This window comes from Aedes albopictus, chromosome 1, assembly GCF_035046485.1.
Source record: "Aedes albopictus strain Foshan chromosome 1, AalbF5, whole genome shotgun sequence".
Classification (NCBI taxonomy): domain Eukaryota; kingdom Metazoa; phylum Arthropoda; class Insecta; order Diptera; family Culicidae; genus Aedes; species Aedes albopictus.
The window spans coordinates 251127714-251151805 of record NC_085136.1 but is presented as its reverse complement, the minus strand read 5'-3'; the positions used below and the strand labels follow the sequence as shown (position 1 = coordinate 251151805).

The following is a 24092-nucleotide window of genomic DNA, read 5'->3' as shown; positions in this document are numbered from 1 at the left end:
ACCTGTTCGCATGTGGATAAATTAATTTCCAATCTGTTTGAGCACCACGCGCCGTAACAAGATCAACCAAACCGATTGGGGCACTGAATCTGACTCTGGGTTGGGTTTTTGGGCTTTGGGTATGGTTTGGTTTTGGCTTGTTGGGAATGTGGTCACATGCTGCGATTTTCATTGCATTCGGCTTCAGATTGAAATTCGTCGATGCTCAGGTGACAGTGCCCTAATTGGTAGAGCGAGCAAACCATGGGCGATAAAGTTAACGAGATGACTTCTGGATGTAATGACAAGTTCAAACTGACTTTTTGACTGATTGATTTACAGGACTATTTGACGATTTGATTCGCATGAATTTGGTTTCTTTTTTTTATTAAATATTCTTAGTTTCTTGAACTTCTGTTTATTCTGTTTCGCCAACAGACTTCCACCGCGCTTTCAAATTCGTATTATCATGAATACTACCTAACCTGGTGGTGATACCAGGTTATCGATCGATGAATTATTAAAAGCCATCAATTATAATTAATTACCTTATTGAACCGAACTCAGCATGGCCTATCGGAATCAAAAACCCCTTCAGCCGTCACTCTAATTTCAATAACACTAGTTTACAGCATTTTTGAACTCGGTAAGCTGATGACCATTTTTGGTGTAGAATCATGCCCTGAGTTCGAAAACGCGAAGGAAAAAAATTACAGTAGAGTAATGCGGGGCAAAAGTTCGCAGAGTGTCTTTTTCTGAGCACGAGTTAAGAACCCAAACAAATATGTATGGGTTCGACACATAATCAGGCCAGCTACTCGTCAATAAAATTTGGAACGATTTCGTTATGGTTTGGCAGAGTTATGCGAAAAAATGTGTTTCTAGGGGCTTTGATAGAATTTTTGGACCTTTTGCAATAAGAATTTGTGGTAACAGGAAGAAGAAGAATCTCATAACCTCTTTATGTCGGAGAATCGTTATTCTATAGTAGTTTGTGAGGTGCACTCGAATAAACAATAAACTACTAGTGCTTCTTGCTGAAAGGGACATTGTTAAAACCTCGACAGTGGGGCAAAAGTTCGCACTAGATTTCCCAAGTAACACAGAAAACATCTTTGGAAATTAAAATTCTCAAAGATGTATTATAAATGTACTATAAGTGGATTCTCAAACTATCAGTGTCATAGACGAGCTCTAATTGTGTTATTCGATAACAAACACAAAACCTTACAGTAGTCTTGCCCATGGGCTTCATAAACGTATGGAATATGTTATTTAAACAATTATGCAACACAACTAAAGCAACAGGCGCGCAAGTTCGAAGAATGTTTACGTTTTCACATTTAGCGGTTTAATTATCAATCGTCACTTTTGAAAAAAAAAAATCACTTTGATTTAGTAAATAATCTGCCAATGCACCCGGCGCTATGACCTCTGCAAGACCAAGTCAGCCAACGTAACCGATTCAGCTGGTCCAGCCGCATTACGTTTCTGTACCTTTCAAAAGACCAGGAGCACTTCAAGCCAGCTCCATTTTTTTATCCCAAATGTGTGTCTACTTTTTAGCAGCATCGTACGGTGCATTGGATACCACTGCAAATGCAGTGGCAGCGTTCTTCCGGCAGTGTTTTTTGACCTTCCGACTCCAGTACAGCGTCGCTAAATTTTAAAACGGCACACGCAAATCGCCCGGTAGCTTTCAAAACCTTCAAAGTCGAACTTCACCGAGACTGAATATGAACTGATCCATCATCCATTGATTCTTCATGATAAGATTCTTCACACGGATATGATTTTGATGAGCACTACCAATTTCCCTCAGCAATTTATTGGGTAAACTTTTAAATTAGTCATTGGACGGATGATACTAATGATTATCGGACTAATTATTTACGATTGCTCACTGGAAATTTTACAGAAACTAAAAAACTCTGACGAGCCTTTGGGCAGCAGCGCGATTGTTGACAAAAATACATTTTGACGTTTTGATAGACTTCGGAGTCACTACACAAATATGTTGTAATACAGTTTTTTAGCTGTTGCGATGATTACTGCAAAATCGAATAATAACATATTTGTGTTTATATTGGAAAGAAGCTATCAAGACGTATTATAAACGTTGATAAAAGACCTATCACATTTTATTATTGAGTTCATCTCTGAATGTAATTTCAACGTTATTTTAACTATGTTTTTACAAACAAAGAGCAGGATTAGTAGAAATGTTTTTGTTTCTTTGAGAAAAAATTTTGATTACAGTGCTGGCTAAAAATATGAAGATGAAAAATGCAAGTCAAGCAAATTGACATTACATATTAATTTTCTTGCTTGGTGAGAACTATAAATATTATTTTTTATTCTGAATATGAAAATCTTATATGAGCGATAATTAGTATTTTGTCATATCTTCCATTAATTAGTGTATAACCGAAATTTAAATTATTATCAACATTTTTGATCGTCACTGTTAGCTTCACGAAGTTGCCGCCATATTTTTTTTCTTTCACGCGGATTGAAAAAAAATCTCCAAACCAGGATTATTTCGTTGATTTATGTCATTTCAATGGCGCTCATATTATGCAAAAGTAAAATTATTGATTTCACAATAAATCTGCAACAGCATAGCCAAACATGATTACCACCTCTGTGCCTGAGCATTTAAGAATTTATTTTCCGAAAAGTAAATGGCCATTAACGTCATAACTTATAAAACATCATTTTTTTTCGTGCACTTAGCAAGTGTAGATAATATTGTTATATTATTTTTTTTTCGGAAAGTTTCTTCGCTTCAATTATCGAGGTTCTTAAATACAAAAAATCAGTTTGTTTCAAAAAGATATTCTGCAAGCTATATCGCTTTTAAATGACCTAATTGTAACATATGAGTATGTTATGTAATATAAGTGTTTTCTGCTAGTTGATTCATCTAAAATTAGCCTTATTTCAACCAAAGAATGTGATTGCATTATCTGAGTATTTTGTCAGTATTAACTACAGACAAATAACATGATGGAAACTGATTATTAATTATGCGTCAGGTGTGAACGACATAATTAGTATTATAAGTGTATCACAATACATCTTATATAACTTATAGATGTTTTATAAGCCGCCATTTTTTGCGCTGTTTTGATTTTTTAAGTGTCTAAAATCAAGTAAATAATGCAAGAAAAATACAGCAGATTATGTTGTAATCGTTGAATTTCTACTATTATATAACAAGTTGTGCTACTTGGGTTCTGAGTCTAGTAGATCAATATAATTACAGAATCTTTGAAACAATGAAAATTTCGTATAGAAACTACTATATATGCATAATATGAGTAGTAGAGTAAAGTGGGGCAAAAGTTCGAGTGGGGCAAGAGTTTCTTTTCAAGCTTTTGAGCTCAATTCAAATTATTTCTTTCGGGTGTCAAGGTTGTTCGAACCCTTTTTGAAAAAGAGTCTTTCACTCCAAAAATTATGAAAATTGATCAATATTTCGAGAAGTTATGACAAAATGTTGGTTTTTGATAAAAAAAATTGTAACATGCGATGGCCCTTCCAACGCATGGAATGAAATTTCAATGAAATCGATTTTTTTTTTTTTACTTATTCGTTTATTTGGAAGGCTCGGGCGCCACATGGGCATAACTGAGCCGAAATCTTTTGTTTTTTTTTTACAATGGTTATACATTTTACAATTTATTACTGCCTTAAAACTATGTTAGTTTGGGAAGCCGAAGTACTCGCGGCTGTTTCGAGGTTAAGGATTGAAGAAAAATGGGAAGGACGGATTTATGGGTTTAAAATAAATTATTTGCTAACTTATACTAAAACTTTGATGGGACAAATTGTCCATATCTGTAACGGAACCAAAAAGAAAGGACTTTATCGGTAGAAAACGACAAGAAGAGGACAAACGGAAGGGGGTGACGACAGACAGGGGCGAACAACAAAACCAAAAGGCGGACAACGAAAACAAGGAACGTACTACATCAAACTCTGACATCAACACGTTTCAAAAACTGGTAAATCAGGTTCATGTATTCCAAATCAAGTCCTGCCAACACTTCTCTAACGGGTTTCTGTTGTTTTCCTCGGACCCGGAGAATTTCATGCAGCTCAGATCTGACCTCACGATACTCATTGCATCCCCACACGACATGTTCGATATCCTGGTAAGCCACGCCACAGACACAGATATTGCTTTCTGAGAGTCCAATACGAAAGGTATGTGCGTTCAACAAATAGTGGTTGGACATCAGCCGACACATCACACGAATGAAATCGCGTCCTAAATCCAACCCTTTGAACCATGGCTTCTTCGACACCTGTGGAATGATGGAGTGCAACCATCTACCCATCTCTCCATCTCTCCATTTGTGTTGCCAGCTGATCAAGGTCTCCTGACGGGCCAATTCAAAAAATTTGTCGAAGGCGATTTGACGCTCATAAATATCGCCTTCGCTAGCGCCCACCTTAGCCAGAGAGTCCGCTTTCTCATTGCCCGGAATTGAGCAATGTGAAGGGACCCAAGCTATGGTGATGATGTATGAGCATTTGGACAAAGCACTCAAGACTTGGCGTATTCCTTTCAGGAAGTACGCTGAGTGCTTCATCGGTTTCATTGACCGAACAGCCTCCAGAGAGCTTAGACTGTCGGTAAAAATGAAGTAGTGCTCAGGTGGGAGAGTGCGAATGTACTCTAAGGTGTAGTATATAGCCGCTAGCTCAGCAATATATACCGAACATGGCTTTTGAAGCATAAAGGTGGCGCTATGAAATTCGTTGTAGACACCGAATCCAGTCGAATCATCGGTTTTGGAACCATCTGTGAAGAACTGTCTGGCCCCGCTAACATGCCCGAACTTACTTGCAAAAATTTGTGGAATACCTATGGAACGAAAAGATTCCGGTATACCGGTGATCTCATCCTTCATAGAGAGATCAAAATCCACAGAGGAGCTGTCGAAGTCTGAGAAGTTGTTACGATTGGTGTTAACCAGAGATGGGCTTACCTCCAGCGTCATGTACCAGTAGTACACACTCATAAAACGAGTTTGGGGATTCTGTTCGAGCAGCTTTTCGAAGTTTTCTATGACTAACGGATTCACAACCTCGCATCGGATGAGGAACCGGAACGACAACTCCGCAAAGCGGTCTGTCAGAGGCTGTACACCAGCAAGTACCTCTAAACTCATTGTGTGAGTCGAGTTCATGCAACCTAACGCGATCCGAAGGCAACGGTACTGAACCCGTTGAAGCTTCAGCAAGTGTGTTTTCGCCGCGGATTGAAAACAGAAGCTACCGTATTCTAAAACCGATAGAATGGTTGTTTGGTACAGCCTGATCAGATCTTCCGGATGTGCTCCCCACCATGTTCCGGTAATAGTTCGCATAAAGTTGATTCGTTTTTGGCATTTCTGTATCAGATACACAATGTGCTTCCCCCAGGTGCATTTGGAGTCGAACCAGACGCCGAGGTATTGTGAAGACATGCTATGAGTGATTGTCTTACCCATCAGAACGAGCGGAAACTTTGCCGGTTTGTGGTTTTTTAGAAAAGACTACCATCTCAGTTTTCTCCGGAGAGAACTCGATACCCAGCTTGAGAGCCCAAGTAGACAAATTGTCCAAAGTATCCTGTAGTGGTCCTTGCAGATCGACTGCTATTGATCCCGTTACAGAGACAACACAGTCATCCGCAAGCTGCCTTAACGTGCAGTTTTCCATGAGACAATCATCTATGTCTCTGACATAAAAGTTGTAAAGAAGGGGGCTTAGACATGAACCCTGGGGGAGGCCCATGTAGCTAATTCGTGAAACTGTCAAGTCGCCATGAGCGAAACTCATCTGCTTCTCAAACAGCAAATTATACAAAAAGTTGTTCAGAATTGGTGAAAGGCCACTGTCGTGTAGTTTGTCAGAAAGAACATCGACACAAACTGAATCAAAAGCCCCCTTAATATCCAAAAACACTGAGCCCATTTGCTGCTTTTGAGCAAAGGCAAGCTGAATTTCTGAAGAAAGCAACGCAAGACAGTCGTTCGTACCTTTGCCTCTGCGGAAACCAAACTGTGTATCTGACAACATGCCATTCGATTCAACCCATTTGTCCAGTCGAAAGAGAATCATCTTCTCCAACAGCTTCCGTAGACAAGACAACATCGAGATTGGACGGTACGAATTATGATCCGACGAGGGTTTCCCGGGTTTTTGAACAGCTATCACCCTCACTTGTCTCCAGTCATCCGGAACGATGTTGTTATCCAGGAACTGATTGAACAAGTTCAACAAGCGCCTCTTAGCGACGTCGGGGAGGTTTTTAAGCAAGTTGAACTTGATTCGATCTATTCCTGGAGCGGAATTGTTACATGAAAGAAGAGCAAGTGAGAATTCAACCATCGAAAACGGCCTATCCATGTCGTCCCTATCCTCGGAAACATCACGAATTATTCGCTTCACGGGTACGGAATCTGGACAAACTTTTTTTGCGAACTTGAGAATCCACCGAGGAGAGCTTTCTCGATCCTCGTTGACCGACGACGCGTTACGCATTCTTCTACCGACGTTCCAAAGAGTTCTCATCGAAGTCTCGCGCGACAAACCCTCGACGAACCGACGCCAGTAACCGCTTTTCTTCGCCTTGATCAAGTTCTTGAACTTGCTTTCAAGGGAAGCGAACCGCTTGAAGTTTTCGACCGAACCGCGTTTCCGAAACTCTTTGATCGCCGCGGATTTCTCGCGATAGATTTCTGTACACTCACTATCCCACCACGGATTGGGGGGTTTCCTGCGAACCGACGGACCTGGCACTGGTCGACGTTGTGCCTGAAGCGCGCTACTGATGATCAGTTCTGATAGAAACTGATACTCTTCCCGCGGTGGAAGGACTTCTACCGATTGCTCACCGTCGATAATTGCTTCTGCGTACTTCTCCCAGTCAATGTGCTTGGTGAGATCGTAGGCGATGTCGATAGATGGAGGTTGATGTGACCCATTGGAAATAGAAACAACAATCGGCAGATGATCACTACCATGGGGATCCTGGATAACCTTCCATGTACACTCCAGCGATAGTGAGCTCGAACAGATTGAGAGGTCTAATCGGCTGTTTCTAGGGCTGCCATCTTGAGCTGGAGGTGCCACTCGTGTAACTTCTCCGGTATTCAAAATTGTCATGTTGAAGTCGTCGCAGAGGGAGGTCATATATCAACGTTGAACGGCTGTCATCGTACAGTTCCCCCCAGCCTGTACCATGGGAGTTGAAATCTCCCATGAGCAGCCGAGGCTCGGGCATAACCGAGCAGATGTGGGCGAGATCCCTGCGAGATATCACAGTTCTCGGAGGAAGATATATGGAGGCAACACTGAGGGTTTTACCTCGGATAGTCACCTCACATGCGACGGCTTCAATGCCTGTCATCGGATGAAAATCGACTCTGTAAAATGAGTGCTGCTTCTTGATCCCTAGAAGCACCCCTCCGTACGAGTCAGATCGATCAAGGCGAATGATATTACAGTCGAACCTCCATGAGTCGATGTTCCTTGACTCGATATCGACTCATGGAGGTAAATTTTTCCATAATGAAAAATAATTTCTGGGTTACTATGATGGTCCCTTCAAAAAGCTCCCCAAAGGATTTTTGTTCCACTTCTCGATATTTCCCTGAGTCGATGGTCCCTTCAATATCGACTCATGGAGGTTTTACTGTATAATTGGGAAAAGGTAAGGTTACATCAGGTGTCAGCCATGTTTCGGATAGTGCAAAAACATCGCATTGTAAATTGTTAACTAAAAATTTAAAAACGTCTAATTTCGGTGTAATACTACGACAGTTCCAGTGTAGAACCGAAATCGTATCTTCGACCTCGGTGGTTAAATTAGCCATCGAAAGATACGATTGTCGCAAGGAGGGGCATTTTAGAAGCCAACTGCTTCAAAAGAGGGGTCACACAAGGAAGAAGTCCTTTTACAATGTTCTTCACGGAATCTGAAGCATTGAAGAAGCTGAGGATGATGTCTACGATGCCACAGAGCGTAAACAATGGTGCACCCTGAGGTTGCTCCTGGTGCTCCGAATGCTGTCTTTCCGGTTGAGAATTCGAAAAGCGTGGGACATCTGGGATTTTAGATGTTCCAGGGAGTGATGGAAAGTCTCGTTCGTCCTGGATTTTGAAACCCGGAGGGGAACGTTTTGTGACTTTCTTACCACTCTTGAAATTTGTCATGGTGGGTTGGGGGTCGCTGCTAGGCAGATTCCGAGGTTTTTTGGTGGGTCTCTGGAGTCTCATCCGTTTCCTCGTTTCACCCTTGAAAACAAAGGGAACCCCGTCCCCGACCTCAGAGTCAGAGCCCTGATCATCGAGAGATAAAGACGAGTAGATGTTACGCGATTCAACGGTCGGGGCAGCTTTTTTCAGCATTTCGGCGTAGCTTCGCCGTGATCGCTGCTGCAACGATCGTTTTTGATGTTTTTTCTGCAGTATGTACCTTGGGCAATCAATCAGATCATGTGGACGGTCGCTGCCACAATAAACACACTTGGGCGGCGTTTTACACGCACCGTCCACATGTCTCTCCCCGCATGTTGCACAGCGAGGTTTATTGCTGCAGTACTGAGCGGTGTGGCCGAGCTGCTTGCAATTGATGCAATTCATTACCTTCGGTACATACAGCCTCACAGGTAGCCGAAGTTTGCCAATCACCAGCAGATCTGGTAATGCAGATCCGGAGAAGGTCACAGAAAATTCTTCAGATGGTGTGTAAACCTTCTTCTCGCCCTCCTGGGATACCGAATGCAGTTGCCGGCAATCCAGTATCTGGACAGGAGGTAGAGAAGGGTTATGGAAACGACCACAGCCTTGCATGATCGTTTCGCAGGTCAAAGATGCGTCGGCGACCTTCCCCGAAATCTCTATCGACGCGCTCGGTAGGTAAACGAAGTACTCAAGTGTAAACAACTCGCAGGCCACAATCTCATTAGCGTGTTTTCGGTCGCCTACTGTCACCCGAAGCTTAGCTGTACCGACCATGTCAATGGAGACAACGGAAGAATACCGCTTAGTCAGATCCTTGCTGATTTGAACGGTGTTCAAACGTTTGCCTTTGGGTCGGAAGAAAACAACATATGGCCCGCCAAAGTCGGGAGGGTAGGCCTTGAGGCGGGGGGACGTCGAAACAGATTTACTGTTGGTGTCCATTGCAGAAGCACCAGGGTGAAGGGAGACAAAGGGATTAGCATTTACATCGCCTTGTTGGCTCGAGCAGTCCTATGCCAATAACGAAGCTTCGTTGATGCGGTACGACGTACCCCCGCCATCGTCATCATCGCCCATTGTGGTAGTTGACTACCACCACGGGGCACTCAAAAAACCTTAAACTAACACTATCACGGGGACGAGAAATAATCAAAAAACAAGGGACAAAATTAACGCTACAGGAAAAGTGAGAAAAAACTACTTATGTACCAAATTAAATCTAATCAAAGAGTCAGTGGAGAGGGGGGAACAACGAGAGGTAACTTTATGTACTTATCTCTGTGTACTCTGTTTAGCCACAGGCTCGACGACGACAGGTCCAAGCGATCGGATGGCCCGCACAGGGAGGAAGCGAGCTGCTGCTGAGCGCCCGACGCTGCGCTGGTGTGCGGCGGTTGAACGCTCTCTGCTCTTCTCTCGGTGGGCTGCTGCTGTCGACGACGATGAGCTTGGGTACTCACTGGAAGAAGCCGATCACGGCCGCGCGAGCGCCGCGGTGTGCGGGGGGTGCTGCACTGCTGTGCTCGATAATTGGACAATGCGCCACGTGATATAATGAAAACGAAACGTGAACTTTACTCAAACCAAACGAACTTTTGCGACAAAAATTGTGGCCTAGCCAACCGCACGCGTCCCACTAGGGATTTTCACTTCAACACTTGATCACTCGGAAAACTAGCACTTTGGAAAAAGCCACCGAACTGGATAGTATCGGGAGACAAACCGGACGAACGAAAAGTTGCGACTGTCTCGCACGAACGCTCGCCAAAGAGTGATGAAATCGAATTCGATATTTTATTTTGGGGCGTAACTAGGTATATTTTGAAGATGCTCTAGCATGTATAACTTTTTGCAGAAAAGATTTGGAAATCGTATTTTACACATAGTGGGGCAAAAGTTCGAATTGTGGGGCAAAAGTTCGAGTCATGTGGCAACTTTAGGTAGAAACCTAAAATTCTGCAAAATGTGCATGTTATCTCTAAGAGTGATGGAATTAGTGAGAAAATTCGATTAAAGTTGAAAAAAAATGTTGTTTTATCTGGATTTGGCGGAAAACTACTAATTTTTGGTGTAGTAAATTTAACCCTGATTTGGGTAAAATCCAAATCGAATTTTAAAGTGTATTCCAGTTCTAACATCAAATATCAAGTGGTTTCAGGTATTCCTATTACCAAAGTGTCAAAATAGTGTACTACGGTTAGCGAAATTCCACAAACACTAGATTCGAACTTTTGCCCCAGTGGTGGGGCAAGAGTTCGAATAAAACACACACATACAAAAAGTGTTGTAACTCAAAATTGAAAAGACATTTGGCGTAACTTTGTTCAACAAAATTTTAGTTCATGGATGGTAGAATCACACCACGGTATTTATTTATTTTTATCTGCTTCGATTTTTTGAAATAGGTTGAACAATCAACTGAGGTCGAACTTTTGCCCCACCTTACTCTACGCACCCTGAAATCGTTGCGACAGAGGATCTGAACTTAGTTTTGTAAGAAGATTGTTTGTAAGACAAACATTATGTTCACAAATTTAAATCAATAAAGGAAAAATGGCTAAAAACCATTTTAAAACATTTTCTTCGTGATCCTCGTCGTGTCTTTTCGTATGTTTCTGAAGGTCTTATGTTCATCTACTTTACCGGGGTCTTTCATAGCTTAGTTTGTAAATTTACAATTATAATACATCACCATACTGACGGGGATAAGATTCGATAACGGTCCAGTTCAACAGTTTTGCTGCATATTTGATTTTTTTCATGTGTTCGAGCCGCAGACTCTATGTTTGCCGGGTTTCGGAGGTTTTGCTTCCCGTTCTTCCCAGAACGGCGCACAAGAACCAGTGGACACAATTAGCACCTCCAGCACTCCAATATTGTTGCGGTAACACTGTTTCACCTTCCTCACAGACGGTAGAATTCAGGCCCCAGAGACCTTCTGTAGCACTGAGTCAACGATTCTGTCACGAAAGTTTCACGCACGACGAAATAGTAGGTGTGATTTTGTGGTCTTTGTATATCACAAGTCAGATTAGAAAGTTCGGACACTCGAAGCTGATCGTATTTTGTTTCACATCTGTTCACTGATCTTTATTTGTCACACACGGGACCGAGATGCTATACAAAACATCGCCACAGGTTTGTTGTAAGCTCTTCTCCGTTATATTTGGTACTGATCTAAGTGTATGAGCATTGCATTGGTGAGACTTGCAACTGGTCGTATGGTTTGAGCTCTTTGTACTTCTCGCGAGAGTTAATTGTGAGTTAGGGTGATACAATTTCATTGCTTACATCTAGGGTTAGTTGAATAAATACCAGTTACAAATTCTCATCAATTCATGATCAGCCGATACTGATCATCCCTGTATTGTTGGCAATACGTATCACTATGATTACCCCACAATGTATTTTGACAACTTCAGTAACGCTGTAAAGGACAGCTCTTAGTTAATAGTTGTGGAAGTCTTCATAAAACACACTCTATACAAAAGCTGAACACCAGGTCGTATTCCAGTTGGACCGTAATGCTAAGAACAGAAAGAAACAGATTTCATGGCTAGGGTGAAAAGATAAACATGAATTAACATGAAATAAATGAACATCACACCAATAAACTACCCTGTACAAGGTGCGACCTTTTGCCCCGCATAATGCGAACTTTTGCCCCCACTATGGGGCAAAAGTTCGCATTGGAGTACTTGTATTAATAATGTTATTACCAAAACTACAAAAGTAATACGAAAAAATCTAGTACTACGTTTTGAAAGCAACATGATAGGGACCCGTTTAACGAAGAAAAACGATATTGTTTTCTTTTCGTTCAATAGTTATTTTGTGAAGTCTGTTAGGTGAGAAATTTTGCCCCGCATTACTCTAGAGCGAAGTCGAAAATTCCATACAAGGTTGATGATTTGAAATCGATTTTTGTTCTATTTTTAAGCAACGTCGCTCACTTCACACATCTCATTCTCCGTAATCAATGCTCCGATTGAGCTGAATTTTTTACTGTAACTCGCCTACATATGATATGTCAAATAAACGTTGAAAAAGAATTTTTAGATTGATATTTTCTCATTGAAACAAATTCATTTCTTCAAATATTTTTGGAAATTTAGCTAAAATTCAAGGAGATCGTCCATAAAACTCGCCAATATATTGAATTTCTGCAATCTGACGCAAAACCTGCATTCAGGTGATCGAATGGTATTATATTCAGCTTTTAATTTATGGAAAAATATTTAAAATTAGTTAAACAAAACGCAAGATATTTGAATTTAATTATATTCCATATTTTAAAAAGTTGTAAAACTCGATATTGACCTAAAACTCAAAAACTGTTCTACTTAAATTTTTTTGAAGCACGGTTTCGAAACCAGCGCTAAATTGTGCTTCAAAAATTTTGGTCGCTGACAGAAGTTCACGACTTTCGTTTTATATATATATATATATATATAAACTAGTGTAATTGGTGGATATATGGAAGCAGCATACAGTAACCTGCCTGTGTCTATATGGGTACTTCTATGCATTGCATATGTGTAGTGTGTACGTTGGAGGTTTATTACAATAGGTTGGACTTTTATAGGAACCTCTACGACGAACGACGTCATTTCATGTTGATGCAGCAATGTATCGTAATATCGTGAGTCAACAAGATGGATTTTTTGGAACAAAGCTTTTTCGATTCCTTTTAGCGTCCAAAACAACTGTGCAAAATATGGGAGCGATTGCTTGCGTCACCGTATTCCACAATGCGATTTATATTTGTATGGGATTTAGTATGGGAATACGTACTTTTTTGCATTTTTTCTCATAAATTTAAATTTTTGTCTAAGACTAATGATGTTCAAGTAGGGTCTTGTACCATTTGGGCAGGTGTACCTATTTTGGGCACTTGCCGCTATAACTAAGTCATTTTTGAACCGATTGACTTGAGTTTCTGTATAGACGAAATGATCTCTCCTGAGAAAGTCTTGCAATATGGCCAGGGAAAGTTCATTAATCCTCAGCTTTCGATGCTTCCTGTGTTGGAATGCGAAAGACTCGCTATGCGCGAAGAAGTAGCATCTAATGAAGCCTCTTTTACACCATCGAACGCTATGTGAGTAACTTTTGCAGGTACAGCTTTACCTGATCTACTCTGCATAAACGGAGCTCTTCTCAATGTCCGTCTTTACTCACCGAAGGTCATGTTATGCCCAAAGTGTGGTCGACTTGGCCACACCAGTAAGTATTGCTCTTCAAAACCCCGTTGCGTGCAACGTGGAGATCAGCATGACGCGTCTGCTTATGAAAAAGCAAACAACACTGTCCAGAAATGCCTTCTTTGTAACGAAATACACGATTCCATCAAAAACTGCCAAAATTATCAAACGAAGAGGAAGGAACATAAGAAAATTCTACAAAACCGTAGCAAATCGTCTTATCAAGCGTTGGTCCAACAGGTTAGTCCTCGGTTTGAGTCAGAAAATGTTTTCGAACCACTGTGTCATCAGAAAGATGATGAACATGGGGATGGGGAAAGTTCCTTCGGAAGTTTTCGACCGTCGATGAGAAAGAGAAAGAGAGATTTCAAGGGGAAGCCAGATTCTCCAAAAAGCGATATGACAAGGAAAGACAAGCGAACTGAACCACCGAGTACAGCCGGTCATCAGCAAGCACATAGCTCACAGGATCCGTTCTCCCTCTTCCACGCGGAACAGATATTCCAGGGTTCCGAAGAATTGAAACTCAAAACATTGAGCAATTGCCACGTGTTTCTGGACAAAACATTTCAGAATTGATTAAAACCATATGCAAGTTTCTGAACATCGATCAGTTCTGGATAGATATGATCGAAAAGTTAGTCCCTTTATTGACTGCCCTCTGGAACATCCCTCATCGACGCCCCTTGAAACCCCTGCGCAGAACTAATGGACTCTAGTACACAGAAAGAAAATCTGAATATTAAGCACACCGGAATTACGGATCTCACAGAAAAAAGCTTCGCGTAATCTGAAATCAAGCGTAAAAATATGCGCCTTATCATACACATACATTTCTCCCGAAATATCAATGAAAACTACACGATTGCTAAAACTGTCTATTCTATTTCATTATAGTTATATTTTGCTCTGCCTTTTTAAAATTCAGGGAAGGTTGATTGAATTTTACATGACTGGCGTGTGATCAGGGCTGGCGTTGGCTTGAGCACCGGGGCGGCAGTCGGCCATATTGGCAAATGTGTGTTTTGCAGTCGTGGTCAAGCGCGGAGTGATTTTGTAGTGATTTTCAATTTATTTCCTAAAATTTCATCAATTTGTGAGCAGTTAGATGAAGCAGTGTTTATTTCTGATGATAAGATAGTGATTCGATTGTCTGAGATAGTGCATAAAAAGTGTGCAAGAGCTTCGACGATGTGGATTCCTAGGCAGCAACAGCAGCAGCAGGTTCCAGGACGGGACGATTGTAGTGAATTTTGCAATTTGCATAAAATGAGATAAATAAAGAGGTTAAATACGATTTTCGTTTATTTCTTTAAACGGTGAATAAACTTGCTCCATGATGGTCTTTAAGGTTTCAGTGATTTCGACACTTCCACCTCGGTTCTCTTTCTGATTGATAATTCTCCAGTTGAAAACAAACCACCAAACCAAAAACACTACAAAGGAAATTTACACGATGATTAAAATTTACAGCTGCAATCAAAATTGGACATGTAAATTTTAATGCTAGCAGAATTTTGTGCCAGTGCTGGCATTCCCGTTATGTGCATTAGATCTCGCGTAAGTTTACACGGATTTTTGATACTGTGTACACAGATCGAAAAAAGGTGTTAAGTTCTGTGACATATGATGCACATGATTGGAGCGTGGGATATCACATAAGTTTACATGGCATATCATGTAAAAGTCATAAAATATCATGTAAACTTCCATTATATGTCATGTAATTCAGCATGACTCTGTGTGTTTACATGACATATAACACAAATTTACATGATATATCATGTAAGCCATCTAAGTTTACATGACTAAACTGAAGTTTACATGACATGTAAATCTCATTATTTTTATCTGAGTAGTACTTCCTCAAAATCTTTGAAAATTCTACAGTGGAACGCGCACAGTGTCATCCCGAAGTTAGATCATCTAAAAGCCCTGTTCTCAAAAAACAACATAGATATATTTTGCATTTGCGAAACTTGGTTGGTTGAGGAAAAAAATTTCAGAGTACCTTTTTATTACATACTTCGAAAAGACCGCCAGCGGTATACCGTTTCGTATTACAATCATGACTCCGCCATAAGGCTCCTTTTTGTGTATTGAATTCAAATCGATCAGCGTTCCTACGTCAGGTAGTGTAGAGTGTGTTGGAGTTTCTGTGAAAGTTAATGTTAAATTTGTTACAATTTTGTCGACATACATTCCTCCGAATGGTCGGTGTACTCTTACAGATTTGCAGAACAGTCTTTCGCAAATTAAAGAACCATGTTTTTTGTTGCGCGACTTGAATGCACATGGAATTTCATGGGGAAGTCTCAGAGACAATGCAAGAGGTAATATTTTATATAATACTAGCTGTCCCGGCAAACTTTGTCTTGCCGTCTTGTGGTGGTTTGACAACTGTTGAGCTCAAAATAGCACCGCACTCTAGATTGATTTCTTTTTGGTCGTGTTGATTTTCTTCCCAGCTCATAGAAAATCAGTTCTTTTTCAATTTTGTTACTTTCCTAGTTGATTTTCGCAACTTTTTGTACATATAAACACAGCCACCATGAAAACCAATCGAACCGTGCAAGCGCCATCCTAATCGGTTCAGCCGTTTGTGAGTTTTGTTGCCTCAAAGAAACTTCAAACTCATTTTTATATATATAGATAATTGACGAAAACCAGATGTCTATATTGAATGACGTGTCACATACCAGAATAGCGTGCCCACCAAATGCATCAAATTGCGTTGATATATCCCTATGTTCTAACTCCCTGGCTTTGTATTGCTCTTGGAAGGTGGTGGATGATCCCAATGATAGCGACCATCTGCCAATAATTACAGAATACACTCCAACAATTGTTACGGATACTCTTACAGAAGATTTCATTTTCGACATGACAAAAAATATCGACTGATGGAATAAATTTAGAGACTTGTTATCAGTAAAACTATCTTCACAGAAAAATCTTGATCCAGTGAAAGCCAGATACGAAAACTTTTCCAACGCCCTTATACGATGCCTGATGCAGTCTCAGACGAAACGATTTAAATCGGGGAAAAATAAGATTCGTGATCCTACATTCTGGTGGGATAGAGAATGTTCGCAAAAACTCGAAGAGAAATCCAACGCGTTCAAAATATTCCGTTCCACGGGTTTAAGAGAACATTATATTTAATACAAGAAAACTTAAGCGGCCTACAATCTACATGTTATATCTCCGGATTCAATGAACCGAATGCAATGAAATTTTGAGCGTTTATGATCCATTTTATGATCTTCGAAAAAAGTTTTTTTGGGTTAAATGGTGGACCTTCGGCAAAGTTGTTCAGAACTACGAGTACTTCTAGGCCATGAAGAGCATAGTTATGAACTTGGTGGGATATATCACGAGATTGAAGCCAGATAGGAAGGTACTATTTTCGGCATAAATGTTCAGGACTACGAGTACTTAGGCCATGAAGAGCATAGATTAGAATTTCACCACCACGTGGCGCTAGTGTACATCGCTACTTCCGGTACGACCTTTAAGGACAGACTTGTTAGAATCCCAATATGGCCGCCACAATGGCCGACTTTGGCACCTACTCACGATTTTGTGGGCACACATCTATTCGTAAACAAAACCAGCGCACCTGAGCTTCTTATTTTAAGCTTATCACAAGTGAGCAAGAACAGAATAATAAAATGCATTGTTGTTTGAAGCTTGCTTCTTAAGATTTGTGCGTCTGAAGTTTTGATGCACTATTGAACCGGGATTTCAAGACGTTTGTCCTTAACCAAGATTGAAGCCAGATAGTAATGTACGATCTTCGGCAAAGTTCTTCATGACTACGAGTAGTTCTAGGTCATGGAGAACATAATTCCGAATGCCACCACCACGTGGCGCTAGTGTACATAGTGACTTCCGGTACAACATTAGAGAGATATATAACGAGATTAAAGCCAGATATAAAGGTACGATCTTTGACAAAGTTGTTCAGGATTAAGAGTACTTCTAGGTCATGAAAAGCATTGTTCTGAATTTCACCACCACGTGGCGCTAGTGTACTAGTGACTTCCGGTACGACTTTTTTGGGATACATCACGAGATTGAAGCCAGACAGAAAGGTACGATCTTAGGCAAAGTTGTTCACGACTATGAGTTCTTCCAGTTCCGAACGTCACCACCACGTGGTGCTAGTATACAAACCTACCACCGGTACGAATTTAGAGAGATATTTCACGAACTTCAAGCCTGATAAGTAGGCAAAATTATTCATAACTACGTGCACTACCGGGTTTCAAATGTCATCGCCACGTTGTGATAGTGTACAAAGTAGGTTCAGGCACGATACAATGTATCAATATTTCTCACTGCGGACGCGACGTACATAACATGAAAACGACCCGATCTGCTTCCAGCCACCAAATCGAACTCTGTCGATGAAGCCGGCTTGATAACTCCCCACGAACTCATTAGTTTTAGGTGACAGACGACGGAAGATGATCTGGGATAGCACTTTGTAGGCTGCATTCAAAATAGTGATCGCCCTGAGGTCCTTACATTCCAAATTGTCGCCTTTCTTGTGGATGGGGCAGGAAGGGGTCTTCCACTCCTCCGGTAGCTTTTCGTTTCGGTTTCTCATATCTTGACTATCAGCCGATGCAGACAGGTGGCCAACTTTCCTGGGCCCATCTTGATGAGTTCAGCTGCGATACCATAATTACCAGCTGCTTTGTTGGTTTTGAGCTGGTGAATGGCATCTTTAACTTCCCTCAGCGTGGGAGTTGGTTCATTTCCGTCCTCCGCTGCACTGGCGTCGTCGTTTCTTCCGTTGCCGTGAGCTCCCGTGCCTACGTTCTCCACGCCGTTCAGGTGCTGATCGCAGTGCTGCTTCCACCTTTCGATCTACTCACGTCCGTCCGTCAAGAGGCCTCCGTCTTTATCCCTGCATACATATTTCGGCTCGTGGCACGAAGCCTTTGCGGGATGCGTTGAGTTTCCGATAGAACTTCCGTGTTTCTTGGAAACGGCACAGCAGTTCCATTTCTTCACACTCCGCTTCTTCCAGGCGGCGCTTTTTCTCCCGAAAGAGGCGGGTCTGCGGTTTCCGCTTCTGTTTGTAACGTTCCACGTTCTGTCGAGTCAGTCCCTTGCTGTAGCATTACCGCCCTCACTGCGTTCTTCTCCTCCAAAACCGTTCTGCACTGTTCGTCGAACCATTAGTTCCGTCGATTCCGTTCCACGTACCCGATGGTGCTCTCTGCTGCGTCGTTGATGGCTGCTTTCACTGTACTCCATCAGTCCTGTAGAGGGGCCTCATCGAGCTCGCCCTCGTCTGGCAGCGCGGCTCCGAGATTCTGCGCGTATGCTGAGGCGACATCCGATTGCTTCAGTCGCTCTAGGTTGTACCGTGGCGGTCGCCGGTACCGTACATTGTTGATGACGGAGAGTTTTGGGCGCAGTTTGACCATCACCAGATAGTGGTCGGAGTCGATGTTGGTGCCACGATAGGTCCTGACGTCGATAATGTCGGAGAAGTGCCGTCCGTCAATCAGAACGTGGTCGATTTGAGATTCCGTCTGCTCTGGGCTGTGTTGGAAAAAGGTGCCACGTATGGCCATATTTTTGGAGGCGGCGAAATCAATGAGTCGTAAGCCGTTTTCGTTCGTCTGCTGGTGGGCGCTGAACTTACCAATCGTTGGTCAGAATTCCTCCTCCTAGCCTACCTGAGCGTTTAAATCTCCTATGATGATCTTGACGTCGTGACTTGGGCAGCGGTCGTACTATCCTAGTCCTAGGTCGTACTCGCGTTCGAGCTGCGCGTAAAATGCGTCCTGGTCATCATCAGTTCTTCCGGAGTGTGGGCTGTTCACGTTTATTATGCTGAAGTTGAAGAATCGGCCCTTGATCCTCAACCTGCACATTCTTTCGTCGATCGGCCACCAACCGATCACGCGCCTCTGCATATCACCCATCACGATGAAAACTGTTCCCAGCTCGTGTGTGTTGCCGCAGCTCTGGTAGATGGTATGATTACCTCTAAACGTTCGCACCATGGATCCTGTCCAACACACCTCCTGCAGCGCTACGATGCCGAACCCGTGGTCCTTCAGTAGATCGGCGAGTATGCGGGTGCTCCCTATGAAGTTGAGAGATCGGCAGTTACACGTACCGAGTTTCCAATCGCAAGTCCTTTTTGTTCGCTGGGGTCGTTGCCGTTGGTCTCGGTTCGTATTATTCTGTTGCTGATTTTCCGTTACAATGGTTTTTACGGCTGGCTCGTAGGGCCTGACACCAATCCCCTTCTTTCCGGAGGACCATAGTGCACAGTTGAGCTTAGAGTCCTTCCCTGGCACTCGGACGTAGATCAGCCGCCCCTAACATAAGGATCAGACGCTGTTGTGAGCCGCTCCTCCTAGAGAACAGACGCTCAGGTTTGCCGAAGTTTTACGTATTCAAAGTATAATACGTTCCAAACTTGTACCACTTTATTTTTCTATAAATTGTCACGAAAAACATCATCAGTAGCCGAATTCCGGCGAACAGTCTTCGAAGTGAAGATCCTCCCATTGCTAACCAGCAAAAAAAATGTCTTCTCTTCAAAGAAAGTGCGCCGGAATACACCTACAGGTCTATAAATAGGGTGAGAATGTCTGGCACGTGAATCCCCGAAAAGACCATCAATTTCCCATCTATTTGTGGAATTTTAACTAACGCCTTAATGGGGTCGTGATAATCGATTGCTTTCCGAACAAGACATATCACTTTGACCGGTCGAAACCACTCAGCGTCTTATCGCATTGCGCTGCGCAAACAACTGACCACACTCTGACCTTATCGGGCACCGGCACGGGTGCAGAATTCAAGTTCCCTGAAGTCACATATAAATGACCCGCAAGGTGCACTTCGTCACAGACGGTTGTTCACTCGTCGGTAACCCTAGGAAAATGTCCCACTCAGTAATTCGGATCATCGCTGCTGCTCTAGCGTTCTGGGCGGCCCTCACGTCTGCTCAAGATCTCTACTGCACCTCGCCGTCGAAGTTCTACATTTCCAGAGTTATTGTAAGCTAACATGGATCGGTCATCTGTTAGACAAATAAAACTAGATATTTCGTTATTAGCACAATTGGATAGGTGCCGCTGAATACTGTCACCTGCTGGGGATGCGAATGGCCGTGATCGACACCGAGGCCAAACAGAACGAAGTGGTCCGACTGGTGGAACATTCGCTGATCTTCAACGTCACTAAGACGGATCTATGGATTGGTGCAAGCGATCTGGCAGAGGAAGGCACCTTTGTTTGGCTTGAAACCGGCATAGAGATAAGTAAAGGATACACCAACTGGGCCCGAACGCAGCCGGATAACCTGGGCAGCGTTGAGCACTGCCTTCATATGTGGTACGAGCCGGCCAAGAATTTGACCTGGCATTGGAATGACTGGGACTGCGAGCGGAAACTGGTGGTGGTCTGTGAGAATGTACAGGAAGCGGCTTGGTACCACAAGTGAATAAAGTTGTGATTGTAGATGGCTGGTGGAAGATATTTTATTTTGAAAATGCTGTATATATGTAGTGTGATTGGTAGCTACTGGATACACACGAAAGAAGGTGAAAGTAGGTCTCATTTACGATCCATACAAAAATCTCAAAGGTCTCATACAAAAAGTATGCCATCGGTAGGAGGAGGGGGATTTGAAAATGGAGAATTTTTGCACGGCATAATTAATGGACATCTATTTATGCTGAGCTATTGCTATTCTAGTTTGTTTGTGTCTCTTTCGATAATTAAAAACATAACTTTTACATGTTTTCTGTTTCCGTTATTACATTTAAACCTCTTTTTATGCATGTTATCTGCATGAAAAGAAGGAAAGCTAATCAGACCCAGTATCGTGCATAAGAAAATTTAATAATGTTGGTAGCTATTGCAACGGCGGCTAGAGGGTGTTTATAGGGAAGAGTAAAAGCAGGGTTCAGGGGGTCCCAAGGGGTTTCAGCGGAGTACCATGAGATCTCCGGGGAGAATTTGGGGGTTTCGGAGAGTCCAAGATGCGACACATGGAATCCGAGGGGGCTTAAGAAGAATTTTGTAAGCATTTCAAAAAGTTTCAGAGCATTTTCGGCGGGTTTCAGAGGCATTACGGAAGCGATACGAAGGTGTTTGGGGGGTTTCGGAGCATCTCAGGTGCGTTGCATGAGGCCGAGGAGGTTTGAGGGGGGCGTCGAAGGCATTTCAGGAAGGTTCAGAGGATTTTTAGTGGCCCCATCACAATATCTTTTGAGACGATCCTGAGTTACCCTGTGATTTTAAGGTTTTCTTGAAACCCCCTGACACGACCCTGACCTAAAATGCCACTAAACGCCCCTGAAACCTCCGTCATCTCTTTGAAACGCCCTTGAAATCATCGTAATCAATTTGAAATGCCTCTGAAACCCCTTAGACGCCTTTATTAGGGTCCATAAACTCCCTGGAGCGAACCTGAAAACCCCTTGAAATGCCCCTAAAATGCTATAAATCGCCCCTAAAACCTCTAGGAACGCCCTTCAAATGTTCCTGAACACCCTGAAACTCTCTTAATTGACTCTGATATACCTTGCAACGCCCTTTAAAGGCTCCTGAGATCACTTGAATTGGCTTTAAAGTCTCTTGATACGTCCCTGAAAATCCCTAATACTTTTGAAATGCCCCTGAATTCCTCGTAATACCATTGAAACGCCAACAATTTTCTACAAAACGTCCTTAAAACGCTCCTCAAATCCCCTGAAACAACCCTTTTAATACGCCCTTTGGAACCCCCTTTTTTAAGCTCTCTGAGAACTTTCTGAAACACCCATAGCCCCATCTCAAATTCCACAGAGCAAGTTCTGCTCTCGCGAATTAGACTCCCTCGTTAAAGCCCAAACTTAATGTATGCATAAATTTTTCTCTTTTATGCTTTTTGTTTTATTTTATGCACATTTTTAATTTATGAAGTCCCAGTCATGTGCATAAAAAAAGGTTCCATTGTAGATGTTGGTGGCCGATCGACAAAAGAATGTGCAGGTTGAGGATCGAGGGCCGATTCTTCAACTTCAGCATAATGAACGTGCACAGTCCACACTCCGGAAGCACTGATGATGACAAGGACGCATTTTACGCGCAGCTCGAACGCGAGTACGATCGCTGCCCAAGCCACGACGTCAAGATCATCATAGGAGATTTGAACGCTCAGGTAGGCCAGGAAGAGGAATTCAGACCGACGATGGGTAAGTTCAGCGCCCACCAGCAGACGAACGAAAACGGCCTGCGACTCATTGATTTCGCCGCCTCCAAAAATATGGCCATACGTAGCACCTTTTTCCAACACAGCCTCCCTTATCGTTACCCTGGAGATCACTACAGCAGACGGAATCTAACATCGACCACGTTCTGATTGGCGGACGGCACTCTGAAACGCGAAGCAGCAAAGGTCGGACTGGTGGTGATACGCCTCAAAAACAAAGTACCTGCTGGTAGGCGGAACCGAAAACGATCGGATCCGTCTGGGTAGTAGTGTTACGATAGACGGGGATACTTTCGAGGTGGTGGAGGAATTCGTCTACCTCGGATCCTTACTGACGGCTGACAACAACGTGAGCCGTGAAATACGGAGGCGCATAATCAGCGAAAATCGGGCCTACTACGGGCTCCAGAAGAAACTGCGGTCGAAAAAGATTCACCCACGCACCAAATGCACCATGTACAAAATGCTGATAAGACCGAGCACGAGACATGGACCATGCTCGAGGAGGACCTGCAAGCACTCGGTGTTTTCAAGCGACGCGTGCCAAGGACGATCTTCGGCGGTGTGCAAGAGAACGGTGTGTGGCGGAGAATGATCAACCACGAGCTCGCTGCACTTTACGGCGAACCCAGCATCCAGAAGGTGGCCTAAGCCGGAAGGATACGGTGGGCAGGGCATGTTGCAAGAATGCCGGACAACAACCCTGCAAAGCTGGTGTTTGCAACTGATCCGGTTGGCACAAGAAAACGTGGTGCGCAGAGAGCACGATGGGCGGACCAGGTGGAGCGTGACCTGGCGAACATTGGGCGCGACCGAGGATGGAGAGCGGCAGCCACAAACCGAATATTGTGGCGTACTATTGTTGATTATGTCTTGTCTTAAATGTGATTTTGAACAAATAAATGTATGTATGTATCTCTTACTCTCTGAGTAGAAGAAGACCGATAAATCCATGAAATGATTAAGTTAAGAATGCCATTCATCACTTCCAAACCAACAAAGCAGCAGGTAAGGATGGTATCACAGCTAAACTCATCAAGATGGGCCCAGAAAAGTTGGCCACCTGTCTGCACCGGCTGATAGTCAGGATCTGAGAAATCGAACAGCTACCGGAGGAGTGGAAGGAACTGTGTAAGGGTTTCGGGTGAACTATTCAGTTCATTCAAATTCCACCGGGAACTACGACAAGGTGACGGACTTTCATGACTACTCTTCCATATCTCTCGGAAGGTGTGATACGATAGGCCGGGCACAAAAGCAGGGGTACAAGTTTCACGAAATCCGGTCAATTTGTGTGCTTCGTGGACGACGTGGATATTATTGCCAGAACATTTGGAACGGTGGCATAGCTGTACTACAACCACCTAACAGACGATGCAGCAAAGGTTCACCTGGTGGTAATTGCGACAAAAACGAAGTACCCACAT

General features: G+C 42.9%; 2 protein-coding genes across 2 annotated transcripts in view; both read left to right on the top strand.

Moving 5' to 3' along the window:
* The window catches only part of LOC109400406 (polypyrimidine tract-binding protein 2), a 1522650-nt gene that overhangs the window by 462740 nt on the left and 1035818 nt on the right, over positions 1-24092 (top strand). The window lies entirely within an intron of this gene.
* Positions 20318-20959, top strand: LOC109400424 (perlucin-like). The gene is made up of 2 exons (XM_019672932.3): positions 20318-20464; positions 20524-20959. Exons 1-2 carry the CDS (start codon positions 20348-20350, stop codon positions 20908-20910), a joined length of 504 nt encoding a protein of 167 aa, XP_019528477.2. The 5' UTR covers positions 20318-20347; the 3' UTR covers positions 20911-20959.